General features: G+C 44.0%; 2 protein-coding genes across 2 annotated transcripts; both read left to right on the forward strand.

Moving 5' to 3' along the window:
- The first annotated feature begins 1,933 nt into the window (after nucleotides 1-1,933).
- LOC148594115 (uncharacterized) lies at nucleotides 1,934-7,577 on the forward strand. The gene is made up of 4 exons (XM_088527896.1): nucleotides 1,934-1,963; nucleotides 3,329-4,277; nucleotides 5,318-5,452; nucleotides 7,564-7,577. Exons 1-4 carry the CDS (start codon nucleotides 1,934-1,936, stop codon nucleotides 7,575-7,577), a joined length of 1,128 nt encoding a protein of 375 aa, XP_088384022.1.
- Nucleotides 7,578-8,850: 1,273 nt separating this feature from the next.
- On the forward strand, nucleotides 8,851-9,925 carry LOC148594116 (uncharacterized). Its single transcript, XM_088527897.1, is given in 1 exon segment — nucleotides 8,851-9,925. A coding segment is annotated over 1 exon segment (1,056 nt). The 3' UTR covers nucleotides 9,907-9,925.
- The last annotated feature ends 11,075 nt before the right edge of the window (nucleotides 9,926-21,000 follow it).

Here is a 21,000-nt window from a genome sequence, read left to right on the forward strand (position 1 = left end):
TTGGGCGATCTTCAACAACCAGATAAGGGCTGTTTGTGTTACCTGCAGTTAGCAATGCAGATTTCAAAGGAGAAATAAAGATAATGGTATGGACTCCAATAACACCCTGTACTGTGCCAGCGGGGAGCCGAATAGCACAATTAGTATACTTTTTACCACAGACACCAAATGCTGCAAAAACTAAACGCGGCATAGGCTCTTTTGGGTCCACGGGACAACCAGAGATTTTCTGGACTCAACAGATAACTATGAATCGCCCACAGATATCCTGTACACTACAATCAGGAGTGATAAAGTTTAATGCACAAGGAATTTTAGATAGCGGAGCGGACGTTACAGTCATCGCTGCCTCGCAATGGCCAAACAGTTTACCCCTGGTGAATGCGCGTACATCGCTTTCGGGAATTGGTGGGCAGAGTACCCCAATGCAAAGCGAAAGCCTGATAAATATTATTGTTCCGGAAGGGAGAACCGCAATCATTAGACCATTTATATTGCCTGGATCCGTTACCCTGTGGGGGAGAGACTGTTTGAGTCAATGGGGCATGCAGTTAAGTACGGATTTTTCTTAGGGGCTACTATCCAGCAGCAGGTCCAACCCTTGATCTGGAAAACAGACAAGCCGGTATGGGTGGATCAGTGGCCCCTTCCACGAAATAAACTGCTGCAGTTACACAAGTTAGTAGAGGAACAATTGCAAGCTGGACATATAGTTCCTACTACAAGCCCCTGGAATACACCAGTTTTTGTAATTCAAAAGAAAAATAATTCCTGGAGATTTTTACATGACCTTAGAAAAATCAATGAGGTCATTGAAGATATGGGAGCCTTACAGCCTGGACTCCCTTCTCCAGCGATGTTACCTCAAACATGGACTTTGATCATAATTGATTTGAAAGACTGTTTCTTTACCATTCCACTTGCACCACAGGATGCACCTCGGTTTGCATTTTCTGTACCTTCCATCAATGCTATGGAACCCCATAACAGATATCATTGGAAAGTTTTGCCACAAGGCATGAAAAATAGTCCTACATTATGTCAACAATTTGTGGCAGCAGTCTTAAGTCCAGTACGGAAGTATTTCGACAACGTCCTCATCTATCACTATATGGATGACATATTGATTGCTGCAGAACAAAAGGAAACGGCACAAGAGGCTCTGCGTCAGATTACGCGAGCAGCATCGGCTGCAGGATTAAAAATTGCAGAAGATAAAGTACAGGAAACTCCACCTTGGCGATATTTAGGATGGAGAATTTCTGATCATCAAATTCGATTCGACCACAATCATTGACTCTAAAGACAGACATAAAGACTTTAAATGGTCTTCAAAAACTTTTGGGAACTATTAACTGGATCCGTCCCTCCCTAGGGATTTCCACGGAGGAATTACATCCTCTATTTAAGCTTTTAGAAGGAGACATGAGTTTAACATCCCCAAGGAAGCTTACCCCTCCCGCGCAAGCTGCACTTGACAAAGTTGTGAACAAATTAACCACTCAGACTGTTCACAGATGAAAGCAGAACTATCCTGTCAGTCTTTTTGTTTTTTATTCTAGCTTCCAACCTTATGGCCTATTAGCACAATGGATACCACAGGACGCATGTCCATTAATAATCTTAGAATGGGTGTTTCTACCTCATAATTTTGGCAAAACTGTCACCACTGCTATTGATATGATCGCGATGGTTATTCAAAAAGGAAGAGAGCGTTTGATGTTTCTAGATGGCACAGAGCCTGATATTATTTATTTACCGCTCAGTACAAAACAATTAACCTTTCTGACTCACCAGTCTCTTGTTTTTCAGTGTGCCTTGGCAGATTATCCAGGACAAATAAGTATCCACTTTCCAGGACATAAAATCATGCAGTCTTTCAACTCTATTTCTCTATTACCTGTTTGCCATTTGAGCCTTATGCCAATACCCGATGCCCTTACAGTATTTACTGATGGCTCAGGTAAGACAGGCTGTGCACTTTTGGTTGGAAAAATGATGAAGGGCACTGGGAGAGTGACATACATGTTGTCAGAGGTTCACCGCAAATAGTGGAATTATCAGCAGTTGTCCGCGCCTTTACGCGATGGCCCTCTGCAGTTAACATTATAACAGCCTCTGCCTATGTCGCAGGGTTAGTCTCTAGATTAGAACACTCCTTTTTAAAAGAGGTTTCAAACGAGACCTTCTTTGCGCTTCTTTGGAAGCTTAGATGGCTATTAAACAGAAGGATTTATCCGTACTTTATCCAACATGTACGCTCGCACACCTCACTGCCTGGACCTATTAGCGAAGGTAATGCTCAAGCAGACAGCCTTGCAGGAGCTGTAGTTCTGCCGGATCGCTTTGCACAAGCACGTTTGTCGCATGACTTTTATCACCAAAATGCAAAAGCGTTACGGAGGTCGTTCCAATTGACTCAGGAACAAGCTAGACAAATCATACAGTCATGCCCAGACTGCCAGCGCATTTTACCAGTACCATATATCGGAGTAAACCCTCGCGGTCTTTCTGCGCTTGAAATTTGGCAATCAGATGTAACGCATATCCCTGAATTTGGCAGATTCAAATATGTGCATGTTTCTGTTGATACCTTCTCATCCTGTATCTATGCTTCTGTACATACAGGTGAGAAGGCCGAAGATGTATCTCGACACTTTATGATGGCCTTTGCAATGTTGGGAGTGCCTAAAACTATAAAAACTGACAATGGTCCAGCTTATATAGCACAAAAAACACAAATATTCTTTCAACAATGGGGAATCCAACACATCACAGGTATCCCCCATTCACCCACAGGCCAAGCGATTATTGAGCGTACGCATGGCACCCTTAAGAATATGCTACAAAAACAAAAAAAGGGGAGCGTAGGGTTATCCCCACAGGAACGCATAGCAAAAGCTTGCTATGTGTTGAATTTTTTAAATCGCTGGACAGAAGAGGGCCCCCCTATATACCGACATTTTGATTCACACAGACAACACGAAGTTCAGGAAAAAGCCCAGGTTGTAGCCAAAAACCCACAGACAAATCAGTGGGAAGGGCCTTTTCCTTTAATAACCTGGAGTAGAGGATATGCTTGTGTTTCTACAGGCACAGGGCCAAGATGGGTACCTGCTCGATGGATCAAGCCTTTCTTATCACAGTCATCATCATCATCTGCACCGTGACATCACCCACACCGCAGTGGATGCCACTCCAGCCTAAAACTAACATATGGGTAACTCTGGCCAATCAAACGGGACAGGACACGTTATGTTTGTCATTATCTAGTCCAGGAAATCCTTTTGTAACCTGTCTGGTAGGACAACCTGTTGATGATTGGCAGGTTCCCCTCGAAAGGCGTCCATACATAAGTGATAAACCAACTGACATAGTTGATAAGTGGAATAATTGGATCCCATGGTTTCCAAAAATGAATATAGAGCCACAAGAGCTAGATTTGTTAGGATCAGTAAAAATGGATTATTGTGTGTATCTTAACTATACAGATGGATGGGCCAACTGGAAAGAAACATCCCCTCCTCTCCCAGGATACAAAAGACAAGATCCAAAGGATCCGGAGCCACATAAAATACAATGGCTGAATGCTACCCTACCGGAGTATAGAAATGCCACTGCATGGTGCAACTATACTGCCGCAAAATTAACCTTATCTGGTAGATACCCACTCAAATTACCAAAGGGCCTATTTCTAATTTGCAGAGATTGTGCCTGGCCTGGTATTCCCTCTCGCGCATGCGGAGGACCATGCAGCATTGGAAGGTTGACTCTATTGACACCCAACATTTCAATGATTAATAACCATAGAAAACGCCCTAAGCGCGCCATACACGCTTTTCAATCTGAGTGTGATGACCAAGTAACATTTTGGAACACTGCAGAAATCGTATCAGCATCTATATTTACACCCGGGGTGGCATCAGGGAAAGCACTAGTAACCTTAAGTAGGCTTGGTTGCTGGCTGGCAAAACAGACTAATGCTACTTCCCTGGCACTGAGTGGGCTATTGCTAGATGTTAATTCTGTTAGGCATGCTTCACTTCAAAATAGAGCTGCTATAGACTTTTTGTTATTAGCACAAGGTCATGGGTGTCAGGATTTTGATGGACTCTGTTGCATGAATTTATCTGACCATTCGGAATCCATCCATAAAAGCATTGAAAATTTACAAAAAGGAGTGCAGAAGTTACGTCAAGACGATGGTTTCAATATTTTTGGGAATCTTTTGGGGAATTTAGGATTAGCTGCGTGGATTAAGGGAACATTGCAAATAGGTTTGATGTGCTTGATAATCTTTGTTTGCCTTTTAATTTGTATCCCATGTTTGTTAAAAACAATTCAGTGTTTAATAGACCGTGCATTGAAACAAGCATTCTTCATAAATAAAGAAGGGGGAGATCTGGGGATCTCAAGGACAGGCTCGAGAGTATTGGTGGAGAGACCTTGGGAAAAGGACACTGGTATGGTTGTTGGAATCAAACCATGGGAGTAAATGCAACAAACTAAACAATCTTTTGCTTAGCTATGTTAACGCAAAGTTTCTAATTGTTGTACTGCCTGTATTTTGTACTAACTGTATTTTGCTTATTGTTAGTGTATCTATCATCTTCTTTGTTTCTTATTATGTGTTCAACGATTGATTGATTGATCCTTTAACCAAGTCATGGCTGTTCAGCTAAACACAGCTATGGCAATACAACAAACAAATAAAGAAGGGGGAGATGTGGAGGCATAGTACCTTGTCAGTAGATAACAGGTGCCTTGTTAGTAAATAGTTAATCGCAAGAATGCCTTAGCAGTGCACGGTTGATGGGCTGACCCGCAAGGACTAATGTCTTATCGGCAAGGAACAAAGCAAGAAAAGGAGGAGGACTACAACCACATGTGGAATGTCTTGTTAGCAGATAAGGAACAGAGCAAGGAGAAGAAGATAACCACAACTGCACGGCTGGCAAGATGCTGATTGATTGTAATTTTAGCAACACTTGTGTTAAAAGAGTATAAAAAGGAGATGGTTTGAGAATAAAGTTGTCTCACTCTGCATCCCAGACTGAGTCCGTTCTTTCGCAAGGTGCAACAATAAGTACAACACAAAGAGCATCCTGGAACTGAATAACATCAGAAATGAATATGGCAAAGCAAAACATGCATATTCGCGATGTCTATCTCTAAACATCTTTAATATCCTGAAGTGTCAGTGGCCAGAGATATTAAAAAATGGTAAGGCAGTCTTGATACTACAACTTCTGCCAGAGATGGGGCACGGAGGAAAGAAGAAAGCCCAGGATACTGGAGAGAGTTCTTTTATTTCCAGGTTCTGAATATAATGGAGCTCAGCATCTTTATGAGGAGCTGGCTGTTGGCAACCGGTGCGAAGCTGGTGTATCAAGTGTGTCCTGGAATCACATTTCACATACAAGTGCTATCACATTAAAGCCACTCAATGCAAGTAGGTTTGTACCTGTAGCACTAACGTGCATATAATGTGTTCCTGGGCTATCCCCTAGTGTCTTTGGCACCAACTTAGCCAGGTGCATCCAGCTAAGTGCAGAGCTGCAGTCGCAGTCCCAGTGGCACAACTAAGGCTGTTGGGGCGAGCGAGCGGCGCACAGAATCTGGCATCAGCAGGCACCCATGCCCTGGGCAGCAGAGCGGCACCATCCCCCTCAGCCCAGGGTGTCCCCGTGGGGCCAGCATCCATCGAGACGAGTCCAGTGGCTGCCTTTGCTGGCGGGCATCGCTCCAGGTGAAGGGACAAGGAGGAGCCCAAAGGAAGGGTGACACAGAGCACACGGGGCGTGGGGCTGGGGACAGCGCTGCCCGCTCGGGAGCTGCCAGCTCTCCTGGCTTCTGTTTGCAAGATCTTTCCACGTTGCTTTGCCCATGCAACCTGGCTGCAATGAGTAACAGTAGCAGCAGTGACGATTACTTAATGCTTTGTGTTTTGGCGTGAGGCGGGCATCAGCAGGAAACACTGCCATGAGCAGGGAATACTGCACTCGTCCAGGGTCACACCAAGCCCTCAGCTCCTGGCTGCGTCAGCCTCATTTAAAGACACTGTCATTGCAGACTTGGCAACGAGCAGAATGAGCAGAGTTTTGCAAAGGACACTGCAGTGTCCCTTCAAGGACTGCTGCTGGTCAGGTTTCTACAACAGTGCCCTGAAGAGGTACTAAATGCAGGGTTAAATACGGATTGCTCAAAGGAAGGTTGGCTAGTGATCAGTGAAGACAATCGGTTAATGTTACACAAAGGGTGATTTATGCAATTGTTAGCACAGTTTGTGCAATGCTCCATTCAAATGAATAGAAGTCAGAATACAGCTGCCTTTTAAATCCCTGCCCGAGATAGGAGACAGACACAGGGGATTTTGTGATTTGATCATGCAGAATTGTTGGCTTTTGGCAACTGGATGATATGTTGTTGACTAAGTGCGTGATTTGTTGAATATTTGAGGCATCTGGGGAGGGGGAGAGTTTCCAAACTACTTGCAACATTTATTGGACTGTCATTAGAGAAAATACATAGGAGCAGCAGTATCTGCAGCAACAACACATGCAAGAAGGCAGTTGGCAGAGGAATCCACACTTTCTGTTTCAGAGCAGATTAAAAGCCAAAGTGCATGTCCTTGCAAATGAGCATCTACAGAGAGAGACCTCAAAAGACATGGGACAAAACTCTGGTTCAGTAGAGCCATTTTTAGAACAGAAAATTTCTGCCAGTCTATTTAGGATGTAACTTCACTTATGAACAGTTCACAAACAAAACTCCTTCACCAAAACCATTGTGAGCGCTTCATGGTAACTTCACCTTTCCCAAGGCAGGAAGGTTCTGAGGTGCCCTTCCCTGTGAGGAACAGCACTGTCACAGCAGCGGCTCAGGGTGCTGCCCCGCTGCCTCCATGCAAAGCTGGAAACCTGCACTGAAAAATATGAGACAATGTTAGAGCCCTCGGTGAAAGATGCAGGAAGTCGGGGCCCTCTGGGGTGAGGAATCTGAATTGATTATAGTAAGAAAGTAGGACATTTCTTATCTTCATTTTTGAGTTGATTGTGATGGCCAATGCAAACAGCAACAAACTGTGGGGCAAGATGAGCAATAGAGATGCAAAAGCAGGTATGCTTTGAAGCACATCTTATGCAGTGTGATCTGATGAAAGAGCCAGCCCAGCCTCTATTCCCAAGGAGTTCAGTTAGGAAGGGGTGATCTTTTAGGAGAAGTGCTTTGGAGCTGAAAAGGAGTTGGGTGGGACTATATGCATTTCTTTGCACAGAAAAATGCAATATCAGGACTGCGACACAAGACTGCCACCAAACAATGGATAAATATGAAGGATTGCATGCAGAAAAAAGATAAGTCAAATTGTTGTTGTCCTTTCTAATCCCACATGGCAACCATCATAATTTTGAAAGAATAGAGCTGGGCATGGTATCTCTGCTAGAGCTGCTATTTATAAGAAATTTGACTCCTCCTTTGCCACATGTGTAATGCCAACAAGAGACTTTTTCTTCAATCTAACATTGCTTACTCATTCGGACTCTTCTTCTTTCTGCCTTTAAGGAAAATTTCCCTGACCAATAAGAAATATATAGAAAATCTCTCAACAGTTGGAAAAAAAAAAAAAAGAGAAAGAGAATTAGAAAAGCTTAATGTATGGAAGAATAAACTTGCTTTGAATCTGACTGCTAATGAAAGCCTTTAATTTAGTCTGTAATTGCCTTCATGCTCTATTCATGCTCTATTCTTGCAACATAAATAGGACACAGACAATAGAACTATTGTAGAATGAACAATGGAAATTCTAGTTCAGAAAAGATTTTCTGAATTTGACGTTTGGCTGTGTTTTAACTTGGGTAAAAGCCCAAAGAAGTCAGATTTCTTCCTAATAAAATACCAAAGCATTCCTCCTGCTGGTTATCCAAGTAGCTTGGTTTCAATACACCATTTAAAGGAAATTACAATATATATATATATATATTCCTTTTTTATAGAATTTGTGTGTACTTTGTTCCATTTCTAAGGCATTTTGTAGCAGTTGCACAATTTTAGAGGAATGCGTAATACTTTCTATCAAGTTTCTTCGAGAGGCTCTAAGCAGATCTTTTACCTCTCTTTTCCTTACTCCAGATTTCCCCAAACTGTAGTTCTCTACAAAGAGAAAGAGGGGAAAAATGAGATGAATTCTTACAATGGTCTTAGTATGTATTTAAGAAGTGTCTTTTCTTATTAAATATCAGTATGATATTTTAAATATACAGGATGGCTGAAACATAAATACTCACAAAGTTCCTATTTCTGCCATATGAGAAAAGCCAAGTGCTGCCTGGCAGGAGCCTGAGGACCCGAGCACCACTGGCCGCTCCCAGGTCCATGCGCAGCCAGGAACAAGGACCAGCTCAGCGCCATGGGCTCCTTTGCGCAATATACGGCAGCTCCACAATTTGGGAAAGGGATTAAAATCAGGTGGTTTGCAGCGCTCATTCCCAGACCCCAGCTCGACTGGGCTGCCTGATGGGCACAGGAGGGGAGAGCTGCCAGGCCATGCTTGGCGCTATGTGCTCCCACTTGCCTGCCTGTCCCAGCCCTAGTGAGTGAGAGAGGAGCTTTACACTGTATCCTACATCTATATCCTATATCCTGAATAATTCGGTATTTCCCACATAAGTCTCCAAAGAGTCATAAGAACATTTTCTTACTGTTATTTGTCCTGTACTGTTATCTGTCCAGGAGCGCGGTGAACAGAGTGGGCAAATAAAGCGTGGCACGGCAGCCAGGGCGTGGCGCAGCAGTTAGCATGGCAGTTCATGCAGGCAGAGCGTGCAGCAGCGAGCTCCCCCACGTATCACTATGGCAATTACTCGTCAGAGGGCCACGCCAGCACTTGCTAAGAAGGTGACAGGCACCCAGACTGATCGACTGGTAAAGCATGAGGCTTTCCAGGTGTCAGACTGCAAGGAGTGCCATAGCCTGACACTTCCTTTGGACAGCCTGGGGGAGAGCAGCTGTGTGAGGTGCAAGCAGGTGGAAGATCTGCTCAGCATGGTAGTTGAGCTACGAGAGGAGGTTGAAAGGCTAAGACGTATCTGTAAGTCAGAGAGGGAGGGACAGGCACCAAGAAGCGCATCGCAACGAGCGACTACGGACTCCATCCCCCAGCTAACACAAGGGGGAAGAAACCAGAACAGCAATGTATGGATAAAAGTCCAGGCTTGCAGTGGAAAGAAAAAACCTTCTCCCATCTTACCCTATCAGGTACCCCTAGCCAACAGATACAAGGCCCTGGAGGAGGAAGGGCAATCAGTAGACAGGGTAGGCGAGAATCTCTCTTCTCCAAAAATAGTAACACAATCAGAAAGACAAACCCCGCGTATTGCTACCACAGGTATGAGGAAGAAAAGGTGGCTTATAGTTGTGGGCGATTCCTCAATTCAGGGAACGGAGGGTCTGATATGTAGGCGCGACCCCCCTCTAAGAGAGGTCTGCTGCCTTCCTGGGGCCTGAGTTAAGGATGTCATGTGAATACTTCCCAGCCTGGTTAGACCCACTGACTATTATCCATTGATGGCTCTACATGTGGGAGGAAAAGCGGCAACGCGCAGCCTGAGAGCGATCAAAAGGGACTTTAGGGAATTGGGGCAGACAATTAGGAACTCAGGCACGCAAGTCATATTTTCTTCCATTCTTCCCAGTACTGGCAGCAATATAGAAAGAAATAGGAGGACATGGTCCATTAACACGTGGCTCCGTGGATGGTGTCATCGCCACAACTTTGGTTTCTTTGGTAACAGGAAGCCTTACACAGTGGCGGGCATGATGGAATCTAATGGGATCCATCTTTCTCAAAGGGGGAAGAGAGCCCTGGGACATGAGCTAGCAGGGCTCATCAAGAGGGCTTTAAAATAGATTTGAGGGGGGAGGGGGGTATCATCAAGGAAACAGGTTATGGGGTAGGCCATGGCCTGTCATGCCACTCAGTCGCCTAACTCCATAGCCTGTGTAGGGCGCCCTAAGCCTGAAGAGACGAGATGGGAAAATAAGAGAACTTCTGAAGGCCCACATGGTCAAGATCCAACTGCCCCAGCTAGAAAGAGAGGCACGTTGGGTGCCCAACTCAAATGCCTCTATGAAAACGCAAGCAGCATGGGGAATAAACAAGGGGAAGTGGAGATGCGTGTGCGTTTACAGGGCCATGATCCCATCGCAATTACTGAGACATGGTGGGACAGCTCTCATGGCTGGAACGTGGCCATGGATGGCTTTAAGCTTTTCAGGAAGGACAGGCCAGGAAGGCAAGGTGGCAGAGTTGCTCTTTACATGAGAGAGCAACTGGAATGTATGGAGCTCAGCGTAGGGGAGGATGAAGCGTGGGTCGAGAGCCTGTGGGTGAGGATTAAAGGGCAGGACAACAGGGGCGACACAGTCGTGGGAGTTTACTACAGGCCTCCTGACCAGGGAGAGGAAGTGGATGAGGCCTTCTACAGGCAGCTGCAAGAAGCCTCACAATCCCAAGGCCTGGCCCTTATGGGGGACTTCAACCACCCTGATGTCTGCTGGGATAATCACACAGCTAGGAGCAGACAGTCCAGGAGGTCCCTGCAGAACATTGCAGATAACTTCTTGATGCAGGTGGTTGATGAGCCAACAAGGGGAGGGGCGCTGCTAGACCTGATACTAACCAACAGAGATGGTCCAGTGGGAAATGTGAAGGTTGGGGGCAGTCTCGGCTGCAGTGACCACGAGATGTTGGAATTCATGATCCTGCGAGGAGGAAGATGGACAAGAAGTAGGATTGCAACCCTGGACTTTAAGAGAGCTAACTTTGACCTCTTCAGGGAGCTCCTTGGAGGAATCCCCTGGGCAAGGGTCCTAGAAGGAAAGGGGGTCCAGGAGAGTTGGCTGATATTCAAGCACCACTTTCTCCAAGCTCAGGATCGGTGCATTCGTATAAGAAAGAAGTCGAGCAAGGCGGGCAGGAGACCTGCGTGGATGGCCAAGGAGCTGCTGGGTAAACTTAATGAGAAAAAGAGCATGTATGTAATGTGGAAGAAGGGCCAGACCACATGGGAAGAATATAGGAACATTGTCAGAGAATGCAGGGGTGCAATGAGGAAGGCCAAGGCCCATTTGGAATTAGAGTTAGTGAGAGATGTCAGGGACAATGGGAAGGACTTCTACAAATACATCAGCAGCAAGAGGAAGACTAGGGAAAATGTTAGTCCCCTGCTGAATGGGGAGAGTGCCTTGGTGGCAGAGGATGCAGAGAAGGCAGAGTTACTAAATGCCTTCTTTGCCTCAGTCTTTACTGCTAAGGCCAGTCCCCATGAACTACTGAGCCCGGAGACAAGAGAGAGAACCAGGAGAGAGGAGGACTTTCAGATGGTCAAGGAGGATTGGGTTAGAGATTATTTAGGCAAACTGGACACCCATAAATCTATGGACCCAGATGGGATGCACCCAAGAGTGCTGAGGGAACTGGCGGGGGTTATTGCTCAGACACTCTCCATCATCTTCAAGAGGTCATGGAGAGTGGGGGAGGTGCCGGAGGACTGGAAGAAACCAACATCACTCCAGTCTTCAAAAAGGGCAAGAGGGAGGAGCTGGGAAACTACAGGCCGGTCAGCCTCACCTCTGTCCCTGGAAAGGTGATGGAGCAGCTCATCCTAGAAACTATCTCTAGGCATGTCAAGGAAAAGAAGGTGATCAGGAGTAGTCAGCATGGATTCACCAGGGGAAAGTCGTGTCTGACGAACCTGAGAGCCTTCTACGATGAGGTGACCAACTGGCTGGACGATGGGAGAGCTGTAGATGTTGTCTACCTCGACTTCAGCAAGGCTTTCGACACAGTCTCCCATAACATCCTCATAGGGAAGCTCAGGAAGCGTGGACTGGACGAGTGGACGGTGAGGTGGATTGAGGACTGGCTGGATGGCAGAGCCCAGAGGGTGGTGATAAATGGGGCTGAGTCTGATTGGAGGCCTGTGGCCAGTGGTGTCCTACAAGGGTCAGTACTGGGCCCAGTGCTCTTTAACTTGTTCATCGGTGACTTGGATGAGGGCACAGAGTGCACCCTCACCAAGTTTGCAGATGGCACCAAACTGGGAGGAGTGGCCAACACTCCTGAGGGTTGTGCTGCCATTCAGAGAGACCTAGACAGGATGGAGAGTTGGGCAGGGAGGAACCTCATGAAATTCAACAAGGACAAGTGCAGGGTCCTGCACCTGGGGAGGAATAACCCCAGGCACCAGTACAGATTAGGGGTTGACCTGCTGGAAAGCAGCTCTGCAGAGAGGGACTTGGGAGTCCTGGTTGACAACAGGTTAACCATGAGTCAGCAATGTGCCCTCGTGGCCAAGAAGGCCAATGGGATCCTGGCCTGCATCAGGAGGAGTGTTGCCAGCAGGTCGAGGGAGGGGATCCTGCCCCTCTACTCAGCTCTGGTGAGGCCGCACCTGGAGTATTGTGGGCAGTTCTGGGCTCCCCAGTGCAAGAAGGACATTGAGCTTCTAGAGAGGGTCCAGCAGAGAGCCACAAAGATGATTAAGGGACTGGAGCATCTATCTTATGAGGAAAGACTAAGCGAGCTGGGCCTGTTTAGTCTGGAGAAGAGAAGGCTGAGAGGAGACTTGATCAACATGTTCAAGTACCTGAGGGGTGATTGTAGGGAGGATGGGGCCAGGCTCTTCTTGGTGGTGGCCAGTGACAGGATGAGGGGTAATGGGTGTAAGTTGAAACACAGGAAGTTCCACCTCCATATGAGGAAGAACTTCTTTCCTGTGAGGGTGACAGAGCCCTGGAACAGGCTGCCCAGAGAGGTTGTGGAGTCTCCTTCTCTGGAGATCTTCCAAACCTGCCTGGATGCCACCCTGTGCCACATGCTCTAGGTGTCCCTGCTGGAGCAGGGGGGTTGGACTAGATTTTCTCTAGAAGTCCCTTCCAACCTTAACCATTCTGTGATTCTGAAGCAAGAGCTATGCTGGGGATAGACTCCTTTTCAAAATTCATGGCCTGGAGCTTCAGTTTGCAAAGTTACTGTTTTTCACATCTAGGTTTGCTCCTTAAGACAAACAACGCCAATATACAAAATGCTGAGTTGGGAGTTGCCTAAAACTATTGCGTAGAAATCACTAAGAGTAAGAAGGTAGCTGAATTTGCATCCCCCTCCAAATGCTGGGTGCTTGCTCTGGGTTTCATTTTTGGTGCCGCTGTCCCTAAAGAAACTAGATCTATTCCAAAGTAAGGTATCCAGGGCAGAACTAATTTTTTAAGCAGGATTATTTGGTCCTAAGCAGTGTATAGGTGAGAAACAGGCTTTATCTAGGGAAGTTTGCAGTCCAAATTAAAGACTATCCAATAATGGATAAGAGAAAGAACATCAACATTCTTGTTCTTGAGGTTATTGAATATTTACCCATTTGGAAAGAAACAATTTACAAAGATGCACTAGCATATATGTACACTTTTATACTGAATAGAAAACAAAGACAACATAGTCAGCTATTACACCTAGTTGCCAACTGATGCGTATAAGTCAGCTTATTCAGCCAATTCCCCTAGCGACTTCCCAAAGGGAAATTGCACAGTTCCTGCACTGCTCGCGCTGTAAGCACAGTGGCAGGACATGATGGATGACTCCTTGAGTCAGGAACTAGCAGGTGGTGATGCAGACTGGCCATGACTTTGGTGTTGCTGACAGTTCAAACCCCTCACCACGAGATGTGACTCAATAGAGTTGGCCAGAAGCAGACAGATGATAACCTAGGCTTGGCAGATCCCTACATAAAGGTTTGGGGATCCAGAGGAAAGTGGGGGATACCAGGAATGAGGAGCTTTATCATGAAGTGGAATATACAATATCTGGCCAATGTGTGAATGAGAAAGGATATTTTTTGCTACTGATAATTTTCAGAGAGGCATTCCTTCAAAATTTTGTTCTTAATTTTGCCAGTCTCCTAGCAGGAGAGGGGCTAGTAGCAGTAGTAGTAGTAGTAGTAGTAGCTGGGTCAGCAGAATTGCTGCTAACATTTAATAGTAGTCCGACTGCCAAAGCAAAATGTGGGTTTAGGTTACGGAGCACAAAATGATGAAGCAGAACTATATGATGATGGATCAGCAAATGTATTATTTGGTTAGCATGGATCTAATATATGATCTCAGAGTAGTAATTAATGAGACAACATCTGTCTACAGCAAGGTAACCCGGTTACATGGGTTCTTTCCTATAGATTCCACACTTGTACTGAGTTCCACAAAATTCATGCACTAAAACATAATTGATTTCGGAAAAATATCTGACTGGAAATGAGAAAGCTGGGCTCATATTATGTCTTGCAAAGCACTGCTTGCGAATCAACTAATCCTAAATAATATAAATTTTAGGAAAGGTATATTTTTAAAACATACAATAGGGCATATTTTAAAAACAGATAGAATAAAACATGAATTTTATCAGGAAAGAGCATATTAAAAATAAGAATACTTAAATAGTCTTATTATTTTAACTAAGGAAGTCATACATCTTTTAACTAAGGAATGTCATACATTCCATCAGTCTCTACAAAAACAGTATGTTTTATTTAACTACTTAATTAGTAAGTAAAATACTAGAAATTTCCTGTTCTGCCTTTAATGGTAAAAGCACCTTCCAACAGCACAGCAGGACATGAAGTCAAGCTCTCACCCTAAATCAAGTAGTTGCATGAGGAGGACTCCCCGTCAGGAGTTTGGTACAAGTTCCTTCGTGATCACACAGTAACTATTCCCAGAGCCTAGCTGCTCAGGTCAGTGATCTGAGTCAGCTCATACCTCGAATAGCCCTTGCCCAACATATTCATAAACTAAGATCAGTCCTTTTACATTCAATTATGCTTGTCGCAGCCCATATTCATGGAGGGTTGAGATCTACTGAGTCTTGCTGGTGGGATTAACCACCTGTCCTGTGACTGCTCTGCCATCTCGAAGCCCAGCTCACCTTGGCTGTGGCTCTGAGCTGGCCCCACTGCTTTGTGTGGCCATGCAGAAGTGACCCACGTCAGCAGCTCAACATGCCAGCCCCATCCTGCTGAGGTCCTGCCTGGATCTGAAGGGAAAAGATCAAAGTTATGTCATCTCTGTCCTCATCTGCCCTCACTTTCCTCCCTGTGTTCTCTCTGCACTAAACTAAGAAAATATTGACAGTCATTAGACACCTGGCACACGACATCCTGCCAGCTCACTGCATGGCCTCATACGTGTCTACGTGACAACAATGAATATACAAAAGTGCTGCATGCTGAAGCTGTGCTGGCTCCATCTAGCCACTGTAGAGACACAGTGATGTGGGCTTTAGTTCCTTGTAGCAGAGTGTGTACCTGGGGTTCGAGGGATATCTCTGCTTTGATCTCAAGTGTATGTCAAAACATCTCCCCAGCTCTCCACTGCCTTGGTTACCCACAAGAACAGTCTCATACAGGAACAGGCTGCAGTCACATCTATTGCCCACTATCCCTTATGCTTCTTCCATCTGTTGGTGCTATTCACTCTATATTTTGAGGAAAAGGCTTTGCTATGTGTTTGTTCAGTGCCATGTACAGCAAGGCTGGAGCATCTTGGTGCTGCTGCAACATGAGCAAAGAGGGATTAATTAAGACACACAGAACATTGCCGTGAACAAAACAGCAGCGTGGGTTTGGAAAAACTCTCAACAGCAAAAGCACAAACAACTAAGCAAAACCTTTTCCTGCTCTGAGGCATCTATTTTGTTTTATTTACATCTCTCAAATACACCAGAGCCCTGGATCTGCTATATGGAATATTTCCCTTTGCCACTTGAGCTGAGAAGATTGTGCTTTCAATTTAATGACTGTGGGAGTGAGGGTAATAGAGGTAAAAGTCTTCAGATGTCCTCTCACTGTCATTTGTGGCACATGTTGTAAGGAAAGAGATGTTGATTAAAATACAAGTTGGGGGATGGCTCCAAGCATTACTAGTCTGCAATTGAGAACTAAGATGAAAAAGGCTGTTACAGTGTAGACTCCACAAATGCTGTGATATTCCTTAGAGCACCACACTTTTTTCTACTTTCTGAATTCTCATGTTGTAATATAAGTTCCAAAAGTATTTTAACAGGCAATTAGAGGATGTCCTAATGGTAGAAAATAAATGTGCAGACTGTATGTTACTGGAAGCCAAAATCCAGACCATATTTTTAGTACAATACATATAAAACAGGTTTGCAGTTCAGCTCTTATAATCCTCATAGTTATTCTCATACTAGGAGCATAGAAATAGTTATCTCTGAAGGCTCTGATCTGGAAACAGTCCTTGTAACATTTTCTTTCCACAGGGCATAAGGCTGCTAGTCATAGTATGAAATGTCAAAAAGAACTATGATCAGGGACCCAAGAAGCTTGAAATTAATAAATCGCTTCTACATAGCAACTAAATCCATGATATTGCTTTTGCCAAGACATTCTCCACTGTATAATTTTACTGCTTTGTCCAGTAATAATTTTGAAATGACTTAACAGTGAGAATCACTCTACTTACTTACCCACTAGATTATTACACAGCATAATAATGCTTAGTGTTACAGAAGATAATGTGAATCTTATGTGAATCTGCTGAGACCTTCATTTGCTGAAATAGTTGATATAAACATAATATGGCTACTTCAAAATGCATATGAGAAAAAATAATGGAACTTCATGTATTTGAAAGACTTCAGAAGAAAACGTGGAGTTTGAAGAAGTTAACACAAAGAAGGGAAAAAAAATCAGAAGGATATCAGTAGCTATAAGAATTATATTGTTTAACAAAATAACATTACAAAAACATTAAAACCCTAATTTGAAATCAGATAAAACTAACATGAAAGTCACATCATTAATTAACTACTACGAAAAAGACTGGCATTCTAAGTAGATTCCTATTCAGTCAGGCAGTACCAGCATGCTGGATCACTTCTCTTGAGTAACAGCCTTACTATTATCTTCACCAGTTATTTACACAGAAAACTCCTCAGCCCACCCCCACCCAAAAAAAAAAAAAAAAAAGAAAGCACTTCCCTATCTTCTGTAATGTTTCTGAGAAAGAAACCAAGCTTTCATATGTAAAGATAGACATTTTGTTTGTAAAAGCATTGTTTATTTTCTAGCTGAGTTCTGCATAGGTTTTGATTTAGTGCATTGAATATATGGTTATTTTTATTATAGCAGGAAGTATGTACTCATTCTTTACCTCCACAAATATGTTTATTAACCTTTAATGAAAAATAGATTCTTTAGAAAAAAAATGTGCTCATATGTTTGACTAACTTGGCTGAAAGTATACATATGGTGCTCTTATTAAAAATACTAAAAGGTTTAGCTAATCGTAGAGTTGGCTTGAAACCCAGAACTCAAAAATTAATCATAGATTTATAAAAATACCTCACAGCCCTTGGGGAAAACACAGAAAAAACACAAGACTGTCATTAAAAAGTTTTTTTCTCCCTGCCCTTTTCCTATGCAAGCATATGTTGTTCTAAGTGTCAGCAGTAGTTTCCAAGTTCCTCCACCTTCTATCTTTTCCTGAATATCATTCATCATTTTCCTTTTGACCGTATATCTGGATCTGAGAACTCCTGTCCTTAGTTAGTCCACTACTCCTGGATGTCTCATTCACAGCAGATCTTCAGTTTATTACCTACAGTAAAGACCTCGCAGGTGCCCTGTAAGTCATTCAGGCACCTTCGGGCCCTGAACTAAGTATTAGCTTTTTAAAATGTGTGCTCACATATTTCATCCTTCAAAGCTTTCTGGATATTTGACTGGAGGAAGTTGGGAGAGTGGCAGAGTTGTGTTTATGACAGCTACTCTCCCAACACTCTGAGGTTGAAAATGCTGTCTGTGGATAGCTATTCTGTCATGAGGAGAGGGAGGGAGATAACGAATGTGCAGGATGCACAGCTAACACTGATTATCAAAGTTATGTTGGTAGGAATAGGCTAAAATGCATATAGTATGTGTAGGTATTTAATTTGCATGAGCACATCATAGAATCATAGAATGCTTAAGGTTGGAAGGGACCTCCTCTAGAGGTCATCTAGTCCAACCCCCCTGCGCACGCAGGGTCACCTAGAGCACGTGGCACAGGACTGCATCCAAGCGAGTTTGAAGATCTCCAGAGAAGGAGACTCCACAACCTCTCTGGGCAGCCTGTTCCAGGGCTCTGTCACCCTCACTGTTAAGAAATTTTTCCTTAAGTTCCTGTAGAACTTTTGGTGCTTCAGTTTGTGGCCGTTTCCTCTGGTTCTGTCGGTGGCCACCACTGAAAAGAGGCCAGCACCATCCTCCTCACTGCCTCCCATGACACTGATCAGATCCCCTCTCAGCCTTCTCTTCTCCAGGCTGAACAGGCCCAGCTCCCTCAGCCTCTCCTCATAGGGCAGATGTTCCAGGCCCCTGATCATCCTTGTAGCCCTGCACTGGACTCTCTCCAGCAGCTCCACATCCCTCTTGTACTGTGGGGCCCAGAACTGGACACAATACTCCAGATGTGGAGTTGGGTGATGCTTGATTTAAGCAACTAGCAGACTTGTGCGTAAGACAACATTACTTCAATATGTGTGGTCAAACTGATAAACAAAATTTTCTGGAGAAGACCTATTTTCTGGAGGACATCTTCTATAAAAAAGAAGAACCTCAATAAGAGCCTCTTTTTGCATCCTTTTCTACTCACAGCATCATATAAGAGCTGAGGCTGGTAGGGACCTTGGAGATTGACTGGTCCAAACCCATGCTTTGAGCATCACATCTCCAAGGATGGCAACTCCACTGCCTGTCTGGGCAATGTGTCACAGTGTTTGACTGGGACAGAGTAAAAAGTTTTTTTTTCCTATTTTGCATGGGATTTCCTTTATTCCTTTTTTTTTGCTATTGTCTCTTGTCCTTTCACTGGGCACCATTGAAAAGAGTCTAACTCCATCTTCTTCACACCCTCCCATCAGATATCTGTAAACACTGATGAGATCCTTGGAGCCTTCTCTTCTCCAGGCTGAACAGTCCCAGCTCTCAACCTCTCCTTGTATGAGTGATGTTGCAATCCCTTAATGATCTATGACCTTTGCTGGACTCACTCCAGCAAGTCCATATCTCTTCTGTACTGGAGAACCCAGAATTGGACACAGTACACTGGATGTGGCCTCTTAACATACTGTGGCCTAGAGCGACCTTGCTTATATAATTCCAAGGCTCACAAAGTGCTCAGTCTGAATGGAAGAATACAGTTTTTGTTTTATCAAACTAATTTTACATATCAGAGCTGCAGGAACAATCCACATAAGCCTTAGGGCATCGTTAGAAGATGAGTCAAAGACTGTGCCTATCTGCCAAATACATGTGGGCCTGGAGTGAGCTTGTGCACTGGAGGCCCGATTGTCTGCACTGATTAATTGCTGGCTCTGCTCAAGGCTCCTCCAGCCAGCTCCCTCCAAGGCAAAGCCTGGACATGGGTACAGAGTCTGTTCGCTCCAAGGTCTGCTCCCAAGAGACAACTCAGCAGTTCTTGACAGGCACCAAATAATTGTGTCAGTTCTTCAGCGGGGGATTCTCAACTACAAGCACCATTGGCATGACAGCTACTCACAGCACTGCTGGAATATTTGCTCACATCCAGACTTTGCCAGTTTTAACTTGGAAGTGGTGGTCAAGGGTTTAAAATTAGACAAAATGATGCTGTGGAGTCTGATACAGGCTGTCAAACACACTTTACAGGGAAGGAGTGAGGAAGCTTGTTCTTTTGAATTTAGGCAAGACATGATTGGAATGACTCACTCCCAATTCCTTACCATCTACTCAAGGATATTTAATTTTAATTAATTACTAATTACCTCTTTGTAACCGATCAAGTTTCTCAAAGGAAATTAGAAATGGCCAAATTCATCATTCTTTACTTTTAGAGATCTCTACATTTGTCCAGGTTTTCAGATTAAAAGGGACAAGACAAAAAAAATCATGAAAGAATCATGAATCTTAGGCTATAACACATGCAAAATATACAGTTTTTAAAAGATTCTTTACCCAGCTCTATATATTCAAGGTGTAGTTTAGCTGGAATGAAAATTATGCAGCTCTGACTCCAGATATAACACTTAAAAATGCCATTTTCTAATTACATTTTCATACTGTAGTTCAGTCCTGTTATCACATCCCATACCTCAAAGAAAATCATTGCTTTCTATCATTTAAAGTCTGATGGAAATGTTAATAGCTTCTAGACTCTGAAAAAGCAGCATATGCAAACTAAATTAAACAGAAAGGTTTGTGATGAACATGAACATTGCTGGGGAAGGGAAAAGAGAAAGGAAAACCCCATAATCCTTTTCCTCATCCCTACAGGAAAGGAGAAGATAATTTTCATAAGTAGAAAAAAGCACATTCACAAAAGCATCATTTCTTTTAAGCCAACTCCTATTTGAGTCAGTAATTGAAGTCTCAAGTTTCAAACACTACTAGTGTCATTGCATTCCTTCTCCAAAGGGACTGTGATTTTGACTCCTCAAAGAGCTGGAATATAGGTATGGCAGAGAGATGCTTAATGGTGGTCTTTCAAATGAATCTGGGGATCTCTTGGTGGTGTGAGGGCTTCTTCCCTGTGATTTCTTCCCCAGACTGTTACAAAAACAGGAAGAGGAGGAGCAGTGCTGCAGACCCACAACATGATAGCTTTAAAGTAAACAAGTATGTTGAAATACAGAGGTCCTTCATTAATAAGCATTATTTCTGCATTTATAGGAGAGACTATCTGTTATCCTGGTTGTCACTGATTCTGGCAGACTTGATAGATTGATTCAATCTTTCTGTCTGTATTACGATACCTCCTCCCTTTGACAGAAGGAGACAGCAGGACACTGTTCAGGCTTGGAATATTTCTCTTTTCTTTCTCCTTGTTTGCATTCCTGAACATAACTACATACTCCTACTTTAAATGTGATCATCTACTTTATCCAAGAAGCAGTTACTAAGGACACATTGTTATCAC

The sequence above is a fragment of the Tinamus guttatus genome, unplaced genomic scaffold, assembly GCF_059628265.1.
Source record: "Tinamus guttatus ecotype Peru unplaced genomic scaffold, ASM5962826v1 Tinamus_guttatus_pri_ptg000294l, whole genome shotgun sequence".
Taxonomy (NCBI): domain Eukaryota; kingdom Metazoa; phylum Chordata; class Aves; order Tinamiformes; family Tinamidae; genus Tinamus; species Tinamus guttatus.